Source organism: Asterias amurensis, chromosome 7 (genome assembly GCF_032118995.1).
Source record: "Asterias amurensis chromosome 7, ASM3211899v1".
In the NCBI taxonomy this organism is placed as follows: domain Eukaryota; kingdom Metazoa; phylum Echinodermata; class Asteroidea; order Forcipulatida; family Asteriidae; genus Asterias; species Asterias amurensis.
The window spans coordinates 9,233,559-9,252,386 of NC_092654.1; the positions used below are offsets into that span (position 1 = coordinate 9,233,559).

At 38.2% G+C, this 18,828-nt stretch overlaps 2 protein-coding genes across 2 annotated transcripts; one reads left to right on the forward strand and one right to left on the reverse strand.

The window, feature by feature from the left end:
* Window positions 1-66: 66 nt before the first annotated feature.
* On the reverse strand, window positions 67-12,494 carry LOC139939487 (uncharacterized). The gene is made up of 9 exons (XM_071935445.1): window positions 12,107-12,494; window positions 10,775-10,850; window positions 9,484-9,843; window positions 8,656-8,709; window positions 7,640-7,693; window positions 7,109-7,162; window positions 6,510-6,896; window positions 5,545-5,838; window positions 67-4,442 (listed from the first exon to the last, which is right to left on the reverse strand). Exons 1-9 carry the CDS (start codon window positions 12,125-12,127, stop codon window positions 3,988-3,990), a joined length of 1,755 nt encoding a protein of 584 aa, XP_071791546.1. The 5' UTR covers window positions 12,128-12,494; the 3' UTR covers window positions 67-3,987.
* Window positions 12,495-13,186: 692 nt separating this feature from the next.
* Window positions 13,187-17,515, forward strand: LOC139939488 (alpha-(1,3)-fucosyltransferase 7-like). Its single transcript, XM_071935446.1, has 2 exons — window positions 13,187-13,511; window positions 15,460-17,515. The coding sequence occupies exons 1-2, from the start codon at window positions 13,494-13,496 to the stop codon at window positions 16,840-16,842; spliced, it is 1,401 nt and encodes a 466-aa protein (XP_071791547.1). The 5' UTR covers window positions 13,187-13,493; the 3' UTR covers window positions 16,843-17,515.
* Window positions 17,516-18,828: the final 1,313 nt, after the last annotated feature.

The following is an 18,828-nucleotide window of genomic DNA, read 5'->3' on the forward strand; positions in this document are numbered from 1 at the left end:
AAGTAGGATACAATGATCAACACAAATATGCCTCGAAATTGCGTGGTTTTTCCTTTTACTGTGCTAACTAACACGGTCGGCCATTTATGGCAGTCAAAAATTTAACTCGCATAAATGGCCGACCGTGTTAGTCGACAAGATAAAATGAAAAACGTGCAATTTCGAGGCACGTTTGTGTAGATCATTGTGTTCTACTTTTACAACATCTTTCTACCCATATGCATTTTCTAACAAAAACGGTTACAAACGCTTTTCAAGGACCAACTCGTCCGATCCCAGGCAACGTGTTCCTTTAATAAGCAAGACACTTTACTACCATTGCTTCTTTATACCAGGGGTATAAATGGGTAGGCAAGGGTAGAGGTTGATACTGTGTTTAAAAAAAATGTAATGGTGCTATATAAGCCTTTAACGTGTAATAAGCATTTTTAAGCACTACATTTCGGTGCTGCGTGTAAATACTAATTAGTTTTCATTGTACAGACATTGAGATAATGTTGTAATGTGCTTTTTCATAATATATGCTATTATTTTGTCAACTTAATACGAAAGCCCGCAGTGACATGCAAAACATTGCAATACATACAAAGACATTAATTCGGAAGTGTATTTAAAAATATATAAAAAGTATTTTTTTTCAACGTGTTATCTTGTAACGACGTCTTATTTGCTAGTTATTCCGACTTTGTAAGTTGATCTCCGGTATGGTCCCGTGCCAGTTGTTATTCTGTGCTATTACACGTAATGTGAACGTAAAACTTTGCGTTGTGAAACACTCAACGGCTTTGTATACGTTCATGTCAATTACGTGCATTTGAAGCTCCCTATTTACGTCGCATTAAATTAAAGATTGTAAATGCGTATTTTTCAAACATTTCACGAATGAAAGTAATTTAATATCTTGTTTGTACTTCTATCAACATTTCTGCGAGTATTGTGCTAGAATAATAATGTGTTGTTGCGAACAAAGCTACTTATGTAGTTACTATTATGTAATTGTTATTTGCTGTAAGTCTAAGTAGATTTTAGAACCCAACTCAATTTATTTTATGAAACTTTAAGTTGTGTTTCTGTATCATAGGAACAAAAAAGAACCAACTAACTTATATTGTGTTGTTTTCAATCTGCTGAGATGTTCGGGTGTAAAACAACATATTCACAGTTGACAAAGTGTTTAATGACTAGATCATTATTTAATGCAGATACATGTTAAAATATATGAAAGGTTTATACCCTTAACCTACCTTCATGTCTACCTACCCCTGTTAATATACAATGTACTATTTTTATATCTCTATTGCTTTTTAAAAATTTACAACATCACTAATTTATATTTCTTGCTTTTAACAAAAATTACAACATGTAGTTAATGTTAATTTTGTATCGTAGTTAATAAAAACAAAATGAGACCAAAAACTGAACGATGATTCGCGGACATTTTTAACAAATCGTGTGTTAGCTTGTGTTGAAAAATGTGTGGGACAGTATAAATGTTTCGGTTTTTTGGCTGGCAACCAGATTCTGCTAAGCAATAAATGTGCTTAAACAGTGTTTGTGCTTACAGGCTTGGTGAAGTTTGGCACAGTTCTACACATAATGTTGACTAATAAATCATAATTGTCACTGGCGAATTGTACCGAATTCACAAACGGTATTGTCGGAGCAAGCATTGCCGGAAATGCTATTGCTCCTTTCAAAGGAATAACAACGGAACAAAACAATGTCCAATGCGACTGCGGCCAAGTCAAAAAGGAAAGTTTTACATTTGTTTGAAACTGTTCGGTTATTTAAATCCTATATAAATGCGGATATATACAATGACACCACGGAGGTCTACCTCCATGATAAGACTAACCTGTTAACATTTAATTTCAAAAGATGGTAGCATTTTGGAGGTATCGTCGATAACCTAGAGTGGTCATGTCCACACCGTTATTGGTATACACAATCTGAAACATATCTAACAGAAACGTTTCTTTATGGTTTCTCATATTCAAATTTTGGGGTATGAAAGCTGTTTATGTTTTTCCAAAATTACATTACTTCAAAGTGAAACTATTGTTAATGTCAAAAGCTGCTTTACTTTCAATGCCATTGAATTAAAGAAGTGATAGTCAAACGTACACCCTCCCTTTAAGCCAGTCTAGCGAACCATTGCTAATAAACAAGGACAGGTCAGGAGTATATTTTCAGAGTAGGTTTGATTATTTTAACGGAAGTCCTGTGGCCTTGTATATATTTACCGCAATATCAGAGTATTGAACTGTTACTAATACAATACCCATTGGGCCAGATAAATAAAAACTAGCATTTGCTTTTACTAGTCTTTTACTTAAATTCTTATAAATAAAAGAAAGCCTTAATATTGCTAGTAATTGGTCGAACTAGTAGGTAAAATCAATGCTTGAGGGACTCTTCTTATTGAGATGTAAATAAAACCGACATTTTACTATTACCTGATAGTTTCACAAGATACTGGGCCGTGTAAAGGCCAGCATTAACAAAATGTCGATAAGTTTAAGATCAGGCATGAGAATTTGCTCAAATCTCTATAAATAATCTTTTACTGGAAAAACACCATTTACTTGAACGGATTAGTAAGTGGTCCGAGAAAAGCACAATAGCGGGGTATTCAGGAGTATAACAATAGAGGCATGGACTCGCTGATCAATAGCGATTAACTGAAATGCAGGCGGGGTAGTTTCCACTTAGTCAAGTTTTTGATGGCGGCAGTGGCTATGATGAGGAAACAGCCAGCCTCTCCACGCCAGCGCTCGAGAGATTGGTTCTTTTAGAGCAAATAAAGTACACAACAAATTTATAAGTAACATTTATAGTAGGATCATTAGGCCAAGGGAAAAATAACCGTTTAATACTGACGCGATACCGAGCCATATATGCAACACTGTTGTTCAAGTAAAATCTCAAGCTCCTCATGTAGTAGCTTGTAAAAATATTAGTAATTGCTACAGTATGTTAGTAAAATGTCGTTTTTATTTATATGTCTATAAGTGAAAGGTAATCCAGCGAGCAAAATGTTCATGCCTGATCTTTTACTTTTCAGTCTTCTTGCTAATGCTGGCCCTTTAACTTGATAAGTAATTGCTAGTTTTTATTTATCCGGCCCATTGTCATGTTGCACTTGCATGAACCGTTACCAGTGACGTAACGTGGGGGGGGGGGAGGGGGGCGTGACCCCTTATTATGTCTGTGCCCATGCCCAGCCCGCCCTTGCAATTGAATTAGGATTGGACGTTTCCCAAACTAAATGATACATTTCATACGCTTTAAAGTGATAATGTTGATGTTTTTTTTAACTATTTTCCATTTGAACACAGATAGTAAGCATTTCTATATTTATGTCTATACTCTTGCGTCAGACTTTCGTAAGTGACTTGAACAAAAACGCTTAAAACCGGCTTACAGTGTAACAATTCAGTATTGTACTAATGGACCCTTCCCGTGAAATATGCTAATCACATTCACGCATGCGTACAGACCATGTTGGTTGGAAAACGCCATAGAGTTGTGCACTAAGCAGACGCGCAATCGCGTCTGCGTCATGCACCCATTAGCCGTGTACAAAACAGCGCGATGTTCCCTCATCTTGCCAACCAAAATGTTAGTGCGCAGGCGCTATGTGCAATTTACATATTTCATGGGAAGGGTCTATTACAGACTTTACCTTTTGTTAATTGTTTACAACAACAAAATTGTAACGAAATATCTTTACGCAACTATCAGGCATGCAACTTTTCTTCGGATCAGCTGATTTCCTCATTTTTAATTCTCAGTTTTACCATTCAAATTTGAAAAATACTATACAAAATCATTGACATTTTTAATTTCCTCTTCTTTGGTGAAGTTACAGTTGCATGCCTGAACTATTGGCCGGCTGAAAACTACAAAAGGATAACATGGGGTGCTTTTACTCATTTGCATATAAAGTAAAAGGTCAGTGAAAATCTAGTTCAGTTTGCTGTAATTTCATCCTCCAACGTAATATAATGCAGCCGAGCCATCAGACTGTAGCTGTTCTATGACTGAAGCTTCTTTAGACAGCAAACAGTCGTTGTTATGTGTGGCGACGAACCACGTACAGGCTTCGCTGATGCAAGCGGCTGCACATTTTAGCAGTGATCTATTGATCGTCTTGAAAACCACGTGATCAGAAAATGTCTTTCCTACTGTGTGTATGTAGAAGTTCTTCTCTCTACGCTTACACGTAGAGATGCTTAGTGTAGATGTAGACGTGTCACTACCCTCAGATGTAGTTAAGTGATCCTTATCGGTTGAGAGTCTCCCCTCTTCATCACCTGAGGGCGTGGTCATGATGTCATCCTCAAGATGGTGCAGAGTTGTTGAAAGCTGCACTGTCTGGAAGTCGCCACCCTCCCCTGGTGTCTCGGTTATATCTTCGGTAATGAGGACGGTTACGGAAGCTGTACAAAACGGTTGAAGAAAAAATCACATATGATTATGCCCAAAACTTGCTCTAATAACATTGCCTGATGTTTTAATAGTTTTATGCGCACAAGCAGTCAGAAACTCTTATTTTGTGTTGTTCGTTTGAAGTTTGAAATAAGATTTGTTGGAGATGAGGGTACTTATTTCAAGCACATTGATTACAATGACGAAATATTTAGATCCTACAATGCGAACAATCTCTGCATTCCTATTTCACTGAGAAGTTCACAAACACTTTTCACAATTCCTTGAGCAAACGACGGCATTTTTGCATCAAGACATGAGGAGCAGTATGTGGCCTTAGCGCGGTGAGATCGATCACCCCTGGGAACGAGGTTGCTATGACACCAACCTAGTAGGTTGTATTGTCTGGATAACACCATCTCCCACTTCAATTACGACTTCAGTTACAAGAACTGCAATTAAATTGAAGATCAAATAGGTCAATTGGAATGATGCATAGAGTGTCGTTAGTTGCCTCCAAGTTTCCTGGAAAACTGCCCTGTGTGACAAGGCCCTTAATATTGTATAATGAACATTACGTGCTGCTTTTATTGTCACTCGTCATGCGTTCAACTTTGTAATGTTTAAACCCGATGTAACTGTATTATAAGAAAGTGAAACAAAATATTTTTGTAATAATGGTGAGATGCCAGTATGTTTTCAGGCAGACGAAATTAAACCAAACAATTTGGTTCAAACCAAATCATTTCTGTACGCGTTCTGTGTAAACCAAAATAAGATTTTAAATTGTGCATGGTGGAAGTATCAATCAGAGAGGTTTGTGGTAACAGCATAATATGACTATCTCTTAGAGAAATGTTGGTTAACGACTCAAAATTTTGGTCAGATGCTGTGATTGTCTTCGAAAGAATGCTGGACTCTGTAAACCAAAATAAGCGTTAGTTGATATTAAAAAAATAGTTGACTGTTTTTAGATCTTTGGCATTGATTAAAGCTTTCTTGATAAACAAATTTATCATACAGTAGATCTACCTAATTTCCATGGTGTTTTTTTGACAGTGCTCGTTTGGGAAAAAAATATTGACATTTTCGTCCTGCTGTGAATCATCGCACCTTCAGTTTTCAAGTTTTCCTCTGTAGTTACTGTCCCGGATGTCGTCTTGGCATCTACAAGATGTTGCTCATATGTAGTTGTCTGCATGGTCTGAAAGTCTTCGTCTTTTGCTGGTGTTTCGGTTATGAGTTCTGTTAATACCAAGTTTTCCTCTGACGTTACTGTCATGAATGGTGAAGCCGTCTGGGTATCCACAAGTTGCACAACTGTAGTATACTGCATGGTCTGAATTTCATCCTCGGCGGGTGTCTCTGTTATGATTTCCGTTGCGAGAATTGTTGCTTGAGCTGTCACTATAAGAAATTACGGAATAAATGTCCGTATTATTATTATTGTTATTATTATTAGATTGTTAGTCATTAGGGTCATTGTTATGTGGTCATATGAGAGCTCTTCAATGAGACTCCGACTTCAGCTCTGTCAGCCATCTTGTAGCCATGTATCGAAAGCTGAAGCCGGTTTCTAAGGGAAATCTGTCCGCCGGAGATTCTATCCTCCATGGGGGAAATTAACGTGGGCTTGAGGAGGTTGATTCAAAAGAGGGCGCTATCAGAAGAAGTGTACAAAGTATGAGGGGACAGAACCTCCGTGGGGACAGAATCTCCTGCCGAACCGGTCTTTAGCAAAAATGGTCAACTGGGTGAATGGTCAACTGGGTGAATGATTGTGATTAAAAATGCTACCTAAATATTGCACTGTCACCACACATACCATTGTGCAGCTATAATAAAGGCGCCCTCATTGTCAGTGCACCCTGGGCGTATATTTATTGTGTAGATGGTATGACGTGATGACGTCTTTGACCGCCATCTTTGATGTAAAACACAATGGAGTGCACGCGTTTCGCGCTGCACACGCCTCTCAGCCAATGAAAGCCTTTCACGCAAGCATGGGTCCATCAAAGATCGCGGCCAATGTATGCGGCCAATGTAAGGGTCCTTGCAAACATTGAAACATAACTAACTTTCCATTTCGCAAATGTAGCCGTATTCTACGTCACACGGTCTGTCGTTCCACGTGTACTCGGCAACCCTCCGAAGTCTTATACACGGGTGCATATTTTGATGTCCCGTCGAATCCCATACGGAAAAGCTACCGAGTGGAGCTCCATCCAGCCACTCATGATCCCCGTCAGACGTGATCGTCAGACCAATCCAGAAGTCCATTACAACACCCAGTGCCTGAACAAACTCCTGGAGAAACGTCTGCTCTGACTGGCTTTCGATGAACACGAGATGAGTGTCGGATGATAATTGCGCGCAAACAGCACGAGCATCGAGCCCGTTGATTGGTTCTTCACTGAACGCGCGGTAGCATGATGTCTGAAAGAACTGGAAACCGTCAGGACAGACTGAAATAAAAAGGGTGAAGCATGAAGTATTTCCTGGTTCAATTATCCATGATTGGATTGATAGTTCCTCATTGCGGTGTCATGAATTACAATACAGATGTGAGTCCCCCACAGATGTGAGTTTTTACCATATATCTATAAAGCTCTATGGTTTTTACATAAGAGATTAAGTTAAAACACCCCAGTTGTTTGCAGTGTAATTCTATGCTTACCATTTTCAGTAGTTTTCACATTGAGCGTAGTGGCAAGAGTGGTTGTTATGACTTCTAAAATTAAGAACAAACAAAACATCTTTAAAGCCATTATACACTTTCGGTTTAAAGAAAAAAAAGTTCACAGATTTACAAATAACTTACAGGGTTTACAGAAGGTAATGGTGAAAGACTTCTCTTGAAATATTGTTCCAGGAAATGCTTTACTTTTTGAGAAAACATTAAAACAATATAAATTCTCGATAGCGAGAATTACGGATTTATTTTAAACACATGTCATGACACAGCGAAACGTGCGGAAACAAGGGTGGGTTTTCCCGTTATTTTCTCTCGACTCCGATGACCGATTGAGCCTAAATTTTCACAGATTTGTTATTTATATATAAGTTGTAATACACGAAGTGTGGGCCTTCGACAATACTGTTTACCGAAAGTGTCCAATGGCTTTAAAACAAAATTCTGTGATTTATTTATTGATTGTTGTTACACAAGAGAACCACCAAGTTTTTTGCAGCTAAATTCTAAGCTTACCGTTTCTAGTAGTTTGCACTTTGGTCGTAGTTGCAAGAGTGGTTGTTATGATTTCTAAATCAAGAACAAACACAAAATAAAAGAGTTTTTTATGTGATTTATTTCTTAAAATGTTTTCCACCGTTGATCAAAGTTGAATAGGGACAACTCATCTTCGATTTTGGAGAGTTTGTAAAATTCAATTCATAATTTTTTTTTATCACAAGAAAAAAACTTCAGTTGCTTGAACATTGATAATAGTTGCAAGATTAAGATTGATTGTTATTATTTCTAATCCAAAAACAAACAAAACAAATAGGAGAGGCTTTTTTCTATTACTTTTTTTCACCGATATTCAAAGTTGATGGGGTTAGCTGCCAATTATGAGTGACGTACCGATCCTTGCTCTATGCATGAACACACTAACAAGTTGTGGAACTCGTTAAAGGCAATGGACACTATTGGTAATTGTCAAAGACTAGCCTTCACAGTTGGTGTATCTCAACATATGCATAAAAAAACTAACCTGTGAACATTTGAGCTCAATCGGTCATCGAAGTTGCGAGATAACAATGAAAGAAAAATAACCCTTGTCACACGAAGTTGTGTGCGTTTAGATGGTTGATTTCGAGACCTCAAGTTCTAAATCTGAGGTCTCGAAATCAAATTCGTGGAAAATTACTTCTTTCTCGAAAACTATGGCACTTCAGAGGGAGCCGTTTCTCACAATGTTTTATACCATCAACCTCTCCCCATTACTCGTCACCAAGTAAGGTTTTATGCCAATAATTATTTTGAGTAATTACAAATAGTGTCCACTGCCTTTAAAAGAACAACATGTGGCCCATTTGCTCAATGCATGTGGCCCATTTGCTCACATGTGGCCCACTTGCTCACTTGGTGCGCAAGGTGACAATTCAAAATTTGTTTGTAAGTTTCGGAAATAACCGGACCTTATAAAATCCTTAACGGCTAACGACATGACATGTGTAGTTCTTTGCTATGAAAATATTTGAGCAGTTTAATTCCGAGCTTACCGTTGTCAGTTGTTTGCACATTGATCGTAGTTGGAAGAGTGGTTGTTATTATTTCTATAATCAAGAACAAACAAAGCAAATAGTAGAGGTTTGTTCTGTGATTTTTTTCTTCCAACGATGTTCAAAGTTGATGGTACAATTTATTTTCGGTTTGGGAGAGTTCAATCTTACAGTTTTTAATTGTGAAGAAATAACAAAACTTGATCACTTCAAACAAATTCCATAAATACTTCCGTCTAAAACACTGGGTGAAACTATTAGGGGAGTCTTATTAGAAAGGTAAATATGGAATTACTATTCACAAAATAAAGACAAAATACGAACCGTTAAACTGAGAAAAGGATTGAATTTTCTCTTCCTAAAACTATACGACATCATGACTATAAAAGTGTCCACACAAAGAAATGAAGTATTTTGAGTGCATTTACTCGATTCATGTTGTATGTGTGCTTTTGCAACCCGACCTTTACATTTCCAACACTCCAAAGAAAAATCCAAGGCCGCATTGAACCAACCCTGGGACGCAGGGGGTCTGCTGACACACTATTTGACCCGGTATCTCTGTCTAAACATTGACCCAGAAATGGGTCAAACTGAGACAATCAAATTATAATAATATTAATAATACCATTCATGGCTCTGATGTATAACCATTAAATTCAAATGTGCCGGTCAAGATGGAAAAGAGTGAATTTTCAAGTGGAAGGGAAAGCAAGTGTGAATAGGTGTTCTCAGTTTGATTCCCATTTTAAACCAGTTTGTGGATCAGCTCGACCCAGAATGGTCCCCATGTGACCCGGCACCCGTTTAAACAGTGCAGTAACTCACCCTCCTCCTCGCAAATATATTTCTTGTCCGAGTCACAATTGTGAGCTTTCCACGTCTGGCTTGACACATGAAGAGTAATACAGTCATCATCATCTCGTTTCCCGCTGTCCGGCCAGTTGGTGTACCCCGGGCCTACCCCATCCAACCATACCCATGAATCGCCTCCAGTCCCCACGAGCCCCATCCAGTAGTCACTGGTCGAGGCACCGAACCCTACAATAGCATCGGACAGTGCCTGGTTCTCGTCGGCTGAGCTGACGTAAACAAGATGGCTGCCAGTGGCTGCACAGGCATCCCTTGCGTCGCTCCAAGATTGTTTGGACGTCACAATGACGTAGTTCGAGTTGGAAGTGGAATATTCTAATAAGAAAAACGAAATGCAAAATCGTTGTTATGTAAAGTTATGTGTCTCTTTATTACAAAAAAAAAATAGGGAAATAATGTTTTAATGGATGTAATAAACACCGGGGATAAAAATTACTAATTTGGTTTTACCCTTACACCAATGTGTCTACCTTTCCCGAGTTTTGTGGACAAAAGATCCAAGGCATATTTTAACATATGATGCTGCCACAAATCATTGATTCTCTAAAAGAATAATATTGTAAGTATGCATTTGTATAATGCTAATCTTGACGCGTATAATCTCTTCATGTTATTCAGACAATCATAATAAAGAAGAAGACATGCAGATGATGGTGGTACAATTTTCTATGCATTAAGATGTTAGAGACCGTACTAGTCATAGTCATGCTCATAAAACACTAAACGTTGGCAAGACTGCTACAAGTTTATGTGTTATGATCTTTAAAGGCAGTGGACACTATTGGTAATTACTCAACAATAATTGTTAGCACAAAACCTTACTTGGTAACGAGTAATGGGAAGCTGTTGGTGGTTTACAATATTGTGATAAACGACTCCCTCTGAGCCATCGTTATTTTCGAGAAAGAAGGAATTTTCCACCAATTTGATCTTGAGACCTCAGAATTAGATTTTGAGATCCCGAAATCAAGCATCTGAAAGCACACCACGTCATGTGACAAGGGTGTTTTTTCTTCCATTATTATCTCGCCACTTTGACGACCGATTGAGTTTAAACTTTTACAGTTTTTGCATAGGTTGAGATACACCGAGTGAGAAGACTGGTCTTTGACAATTACCAATAGTGTCTATTTAAATTAAGACAGAAGTAGTAACCTACAGAATTATTGTGCATTCTCTTAGAACTCCCACACACGTGAAGTTTTTTTTAATATTTTACTCTCATCCAAAAAGAGAACGTACTTACGATATGAAGTCTCTGCACTGCTGTGACAAGAAACCATGGTGATAAGCCATACGCATGTCAGAGCAACGGACACAGACTGCACAAAAAAGACAAAAACTTGAATTTTTCGGTCACAATTTCTATAGTTAAGTTCATTTTACTCCTGAATCACAAACAAAGATTAAATATGGAATTTAGAAAGAACTAGGCCTGTTAAAATTCGCCTTATATTGTTTGACCGATTTTGTCAAAAAAGAAAAAAAAAGTTCGGTCACAATTTTGAAATTACAAACAGTTAAGAAAAAAGGAATTTAAGGAGAAATAGGCCTATTGAAATTAATATTCGGCTAAATTTGTAGTCGTAGTCGTACTTAAGTGTCAATGTTTTTTCTTTTGGGATGTGGAACATGAACTTTAATAACCTCACTATTTTCTCTTGAAACAATTTGTCTCCCAAACAACCCAACCGACGAAACACACACAACCGACGCGCCGATTTTGTATGCACCTAAGCCACAATTTAATTACTAAGTAACGATTTAAAGGTACTGTGGACACTATATGTAATTACTCAAACTAATTTTTAGCATGACAACTTTCTTGGTTACAAGCAAATGAGAGATATTGATAGTATAAAGCGTGACAATTGCTCCCCTTACTCTGAAGTAACGCAGTTCTTGAGAAAGAGGTCAATTTCTCACTCAAATATTAAAGGCAGTGGACACTATTGGTACTTGTCAAAGACTAGCCTTCACAGTTGGTGTATCTTAACATATGCATAAAATAACAAACCTGTGAAAATTTGAGCTCTATCGGTCGTCGAATTTGCGAGATAATAATGAAAGAAAAAACACCCTTGTCACACGAAGTTGTGTGCTTTCAGATGCTTGATTTCGAGACCTCAAATTCTAAACTTGAGGTCTCGAAATCAAATTCGTGGAAACTTACTTCTTTCTCGTAAACTACATCACTTCAGAGGGACCTGTTTCTCACAATGTGTTATACCATCAACCTCTACCCATTACTCGTAATCAAGAAAGGTTTTATGATGATAATTATTTTGAGTAATTACCAATAGTGTCCACTGCCTTTAAAAGACGAAGCATTTTTTGCAACGTTGGTGTTTTTTGCTTCCCAATTGAGTCCAAATTTTCACAGATTTGTAATCGTATGCATTCTCCATAGTACAAGTGAGAATATTGGTCTTTGTGTCCAGTGTCTTTTAAAACAACCTGTAACAATAAAATGTTGCTTACTTCTGTAAAACTTACATAGAAAATCCATACAATTGAGAGTTTAAAACTAGTGAGAGATTTTCTATCAAATTCCACAGCAAATTGTTAAGTTACTTACGATTCGGTTGGTTCTGGCCATCTTGTCCAGTAGGTTCACAGCACGAAATCAGTACCTTCTTAATGAATACAGCAAGTGGTGTAGAGTTTAATTACAACATTCATCAAACGATGACGTCATTGATTGAGTGTCCCGGGACGCGCATACCCCAAATCCATGTCTCCATGACATTTATACATCGATTGGGGACTTTCTTGAATGTTTATATCTCCATCGGGAGAACAGAAACCCACACCGCTAATTACCAACCAATAATACGATGTAGGATTTGTTGACATGGCGGTGGTGTATACACATTTTCTACATGCAATAATGTCATGAGTATTTGAACGTTTTATTGATCGGTCAACACTAGTAGTGATTTTAATATGAAGCTTGAAGGGAAATGTTGTTATAGCATCGGGTGATTGTCAATTAAGTCACTGTCGTGTGATCGGATATTTGGAGAGAGAGGGGGTGATGGGTGGGTGGGCAGATGGGCGAAATGGATATAATTGGACAAAATGATATGACGATAAAAAGAAAAAGAAAAAAGAAGAAGAAAAAAAAAACATTTTGGTGGAGGGTGGCAAAGGGGTAATAATTATATTGTTTATGTGCAAATTTAAAAGCAATGGACATCTTTGAATTGTCAAAGACCAGTATTCTCACTTGGTGTATCCAAACATATGCATACAAAACACAATAATCTGTGAAAACTTTGACTCAATGGTCATCGATATTGCAAGGGAATAACGAAGAAGAAAAACACCATTGTTGCACAAAATGTGTGTGATTTAAGATGCCTATTAATAAAAGGCTTCAGGTCTGAAGTCTTTTAATATTTGAGTGAGAACTTTCCTATTTCTCAAAAAATACGTTACTTCAGAGGGAGCTGTTTCTCACAATGTTTTACACATGGCCAGACGACCACTTCAAGGCGAGGGCTACATTTGGACAATCGGCCAAATCGACTGTCACCAGGGGCACGTTGGCACCTGCTCATTGGGGCTGAAACAGGGTAACCCCTTCACTGTGCCTGCCCTTCACAGTCCGTAAAGATGTAAGCATGTGCATCATAATTATAGGAGCCTGGCTGGAGGAAAACACACTACCTTCTCATTCTCATCTTGTACATGCATGTCCGTTCTTTGAACATGTCAATGTACACAGACTGTTCAGTATTGAAATACTTTGCAGTTACGTAATATAATAAAAGACAACAATGGCCCAAACACTTTCTTTCATTACATCTTCTGTGACACCTTTAACCCGTAACGTATTTATATTAGAAAGTAAACGGACTTTTGGGAAGGCCGTTGTCTGTGAGCGGTCTTCACTGCAGTACTGAAGTTGTTATCTTTCAACGCTGTGGAGACTCTGAGGTCGAGTTGGTTCCACAAGAGAGATGGTGTGTTTTAGAAAGGTAACACACGTTCATAAACGACAATTTATTATAACTGTCATTTTGTTTCATGCTTAGAAGTTTGTATAGTCATGGAAGATACTTTGCTAGTTCTTAATTCACCTGCTATTTCCTAGAATGCGTTTACAGGCAATGGACACTAGTGGTAATTACTCAAAATAATAATATTGTTAGCTTAAATACAGTGGACACTATTGGTAATTGTCAAAGACCAGTCTTCTCACTTGGTGTATCTCAACATATGCATAAAATAACAAATCTGTGAAAATTTGAGCTCAATCGGTTATCGAACTTGCGAGATAATAATGAAAGAAAAAACACCCCTGTCACACGAAATGGTGTGCGTTTAGATGGTTGATTTCGAGACCTCAAGTTCTAAATCTGAGGTCTCGAAATCAAATTCGTTGAAAATTACTTCTTTCACGAAAACTATGGCACTTCAGAGGGAGCCGTTTCTCACAATGTTTTATACCATCAACCTCTCCCCATTACTCGTCATCAAGAAAGGTTTTATGCGAATAATTATTTTGAGTAATTACCAATAGTGTCCACTGCCTTTAAAAACTTACTTGGTAAACGAGAAATACGCAATTTTGGGATATGATGGACATCTACACTACTTTGTCTGTATACACTCAAACCAATTTACCAAACAGTGAACTCCTACAGTGCCCGCCATACATCAACAAGGCCAATGGAGAGCTGTTGATAGTATAGAACATTGTGGGAAACGGTCCCTCTGAAGTAGTTTTTGAGAAAAGGGGTAATGTTTCACTCTAATTAAACACTTCGAGACTGAAGCCTTTTATTGTGCATCTGAAACCGTACAAAGTTGTGAAACAAGGGTGTTTTTCTTTCTTTATTCCCTTGCAACTTCAATGACCAATTGAGCCAGGTTGTTATTGTATGCATATACAATAATTATTTCAATCATTAACAAGCGTATTTTCATGACATTGTGTTACTCATTTCTCAAAAACTACAGCACCTCAATAAGTAATATTTGAAGGGAAGCTTTCCACTATCATTATCTTCAAACCCTGTAAGTGTAATGTAAATCTATGGACATTTTGAAAAAGTACCCAAATCCTCTAAGCAGATATTATCGTTAACTCAAAAATATTACACACTATAGAGATATTTGTGCATCGAAATCAATTCCAGCACGTTTGAGAGAGCAGAAGCTAGATTTAAAGGCACTGGCCACTATTGTTAATTACTCAAAGTAATTATTAGAATAAATCCTTACTTGGTAACGACATAGAGCAAGGAACAGAAGGAGTTACAACTACATGTAGTCGTCTTCAAAGGTTCCATGTGTGTTACCGCGGGCGTATAACGACCAGCGCTAATCGGCAGAAACATCTGTGGGCGCATTTCCTAACGAGCGAAGTATAAAGAACTAGCTACCCAGTACGCCACAGAAAAATACACAGATTGTCCTTCTCAACCAACGACATAAGGCAAAGATGATTTTAGCTATGAATAACGACATTTCAATGATTTTGGCAAACAAAAATGCAAAAGTAATTACCTCTTTGTAGTATTCTTATTAAACAAACACAAAATCAGTCGAATAATTACGGCTCTCTCAAAGTTGTGAAACAAGGGTGTTTTTCTTTCTTTATTCCCTTGCAACTTCAATGACCAATTGAGCCAGGTTGTTATTGTATGCATATGTTGGGATACACGATGTGTGAATGTTGGTCTATGACAATTACCAACGGTGTCCAGCGCCTTTAAAGGGGAAAGAAGAATAATGATGGGTTTTTAGCTGCCACTATGAATGGCATGAACACACGTCCATGGCTTTTACAAAGATGTGGGGGGGGGGGGTGTCCACGTGGACACCAGAGTCCTCTACACTTCTGGATTAACTTTTAAACAAAACTTTGCCTCTGTTGATTTGAGAGTGGCGTTTTGATTCCCTGCGATGAATTTATTGCAGATAATACCGAGGCGGAAAATGGCGGTGGTTCTTGGCGTGATTGCCGGCTCTCTCCTGTGGCTCATGACGAATCCCATCGAAGAAAATCCAGATTTGGAGTTCAACAGCGTCGACAAGGCAACTCTATTGCAAGGCAGAAGCCGAGTCGTACCGTCTCCAAACGCCGAAGGACCCGTGCCGGCTCCAAACGCCGGAGGAGGACTCGTATCGGCTCCGGGCGCCGGAGCACCCGTCAAACGAGTCCTGATCTTCGGCGACAAAGAGGGAACGGAAGAGTGGTTTGAACTCAATGACATCTTATCTGTGTTTCGACAAAGCAGTCAGGGTCTTTGGGTTGGCCGTTTTGATTGTCCAAAACACGGCACCACCATCGAGTATACATTGACTAGTGATGTAAAACAATTTGAAGGCCAGGACGCGATCATATTCGGGATGCTGCCGAAGATTTTCAGCTTGCATGGTGCTGCTTTGGTACAACTTCAACCGAAAAAAGACCAAACATGGATTTACTACAGTACCGAAACTCCGTACAGAGTGGGTGCTTGGACTGGCTCTCTGGTCATGGAAAAGCTCAAATACCACGTCATGATGACGTACAGACGGGATTCTGAAATTCCAATTCCATTCGGTTACTACAGAGAAGGCGTACCAGCTGTAAATCATGGAGAAGCAGAACTTGATCTGACGCAAAAGAAGGATCTGATTGTTTGGATCGCCAGCAACTGTGCCCAAGTGACATGGCCAAGGTTTCCATTCATGGAGCAGCTAAGAGAACTTTTACCTGTTCGTGCTTACGGACATTGTGGCAATCTCACTTGCCTTCCAATGCGATCCCACCGCTGCAACCAATTATTCAAGAGCTTCAAGTTCCACCTGGCGCTAGCTAACAGCGAATGCCGCGAGTACATCACAGAAAAGTTCTGGACAAATTCTCTCATGTACGACGTCGTGCCAGTAGTCTACGGTGCACCCAAAGCAGATTTCGAGAAACTAGCCCCACCAAATTCCTTCATTCACGTCAGTGACTTTTCCACTCTGGAAGACCTTGCAGACTACATCAAACTTCTGGACCAAAACGACGATATGTATCTGAAGTATTTTGAGTGGAAGACAAAGGGTGCGGTGACCCCATATTTTCCAATTACTCTACCGACACTTTGCAACATTGTACCCCATCTTTTTAACGGGACCACGCAGCCCATTAAAACAATCCAGAATTCGCCTTGGTATAACAACTGCAGAGAGACTCGACCAAACCCACATGTTCCTTACAAAACATTTGTTAAAGAAATACAATTCAAGAAGTACCCTTCATGGAAACCATGGAAAGTAGACGTTTATAAACCAAACATTTCATCTGAAGTGCTCAGTCGTGCACCCTGAGTTTCAAAAACTGATCAACAATGTATTATATCAGATGTGTTTTTAGTGACCATGTCTTTTTTGTTTTATTGTTTTGCTTGAACTAACTGAGGCACAAGACAAGTTGGGTAAAATTGTCAAAGACCATTATTCTAACTTGGTGTATCTCAACATAATGCATAAATTTGTGAAAATTAGGGCTCAATTGGTCATCATAATTGTAAGTCAGTATAATGAAAGATAAAACACCCTTATGTACAATTGTGTGTGTTTTCAGATGCCTGAAAAGGCTCCAGGCCTGAAGTCTTTTTCATATTCAAATAATTTGAGTGAGAAGATTATTCCTTTCTCAAAAAAGCTAAGTTGGTCATCGAATTTGCAAGAGAAAAAAAGATTTAAAAAACCACCCTTTTTGCATTACTTTGTTTGCTTTCAGTTGCATGATAAAAGGCTTCAGAAGTCTTTTATTTTTTGAGTGAGAAATAACCTCAAAAATATCTCTCAAAACCTACGTTACTTCAGAGGGAGCCGTTTCTCCCAATGTTTTAAACTGTCAACAGCTCTCCCATTGCTCGTTACCAAGGAAGTTTTTATGCTAACAACTATTTTGAGTAATAACCAATAGTGTCCCATTGCTCACTTAAAGGGTCTATGTAACTTTTGTAGGACAAACAACACAATGTCCACAGATTTACACTAAACTTAAAACAGTTTGAAGATAATGATAATCGAAAGCTTCCCTGAAAATATTACGTGCTGAGGAGCTGTAGTTTTGGGGAAATTAGTAAAACAATGTCATGAAAATAATTTTCGTCTCATGAGACGAAAATTATTTCAATCATTTACAAGCGTATTTTCATGACATTGTTTTACTCATTTCTCAAAAACTACAGCACCTCAATAAGTAATATTTGAAGGAAAGCTTTCCACTATCATTATCTTCAAACCCTGTAAGTTTAATGTAAATCTATGGACATTTTGAAAAAGTACCCAAATCCTCTAAGCAGATATTATCGTTAACTCAAAAATATTACACACTATAGAGATATTTGTGCATCGAAATCAATTCCAGCACGTTTGAGAGAGCAGAAGCTAGATTTAAAGGCACTGGCCACTATTGGTAATTACTCAAAGTAATTATTAGAATAAATCCTTACTTGGTAACGACATAGAGCAAGGAATAGAAGGAGTTACAACTAGAATTTAGTGTTTGTAGAAACAAACACAAGGTGTTCGGATATCGTCAAGGTCAGCGTTTGAGTCAATGAAATAAGTGTTGTTAAAAATGCAAAGATTTTTTTTTCTCGATGTGTATTATGGTAATTTAGCATCAAAAGGGTTGTTGCTCGAACAACTAACAATTAAAGGAACACGTTCCCTTATGAGGCGCCAAGTGTAAACTTATTATTTAACGCAACTATTTACAACTATCTCACCAAGTCGACTTACAGAAACTAAGAAGTTGACTTAACAGCCTGAACACGCGTTGAGATGTGTGTGTATCAAACCTTGTGCACCACTATGAGAGCACTCTATTTCCTAGTCTGTATATTGCTTTTTAACTTTACGTTTGCGGGCTAAAACTAAATGTAATACTGTAATGCCCCTTTAAATGATGTTTGACCAGGCAAAGATATAAAGTAGGTTCCAACGGTTACAAAATATTAGTATGATTAGCCCGTGCTTAGCCCGCTCATGGGGGTTCCATTGTTTGTGATTAAATTTACTTCATTATCATTATGTTTGACAACTTGGACGAGCACCTCTGGGTCAAAAGATGTTTTGGAGTTTTCTTAACTTTACAAAATTATGATATCACTTAACCATTGCTTCGTCCTTCGGATGGGACGTAAAGCCGTTGGTCCCATGTGTTATGTAACGCATATAAAAGAAACCCAGTGTACTTATCGAAAAGAGAAGGATTTCGCCCCGGTGTTCCCGGTCCGATCGGCAGCAAAATTGCGCCACAGCACCTTGTAAAGCATTACATGGTGCTACCAGAGTATT

Excerpts from the sequence above, each read along its gene's own strand:
- LOC139939487 (XM_071935445.1), bottom strand. The coding sequence starts at position 12,127 with ATGGCCAGAACCAACCGAATC. Across the intron at positions 7,694-8,655 it reads TGTGCAAACAACTGACAACG|AAATCATAACAACCACTCTT; the intron begins GTAAGCTCGGAA and ends TTCTTGATTTAG. Across the intron at positions 5,839-6,509 it reads CTACATTTGCGAAATGGAAA|TGACAGCTCAAGCAACAATT; the intron begins GTTAGTTATGTT and ends AATTTCTTATAG.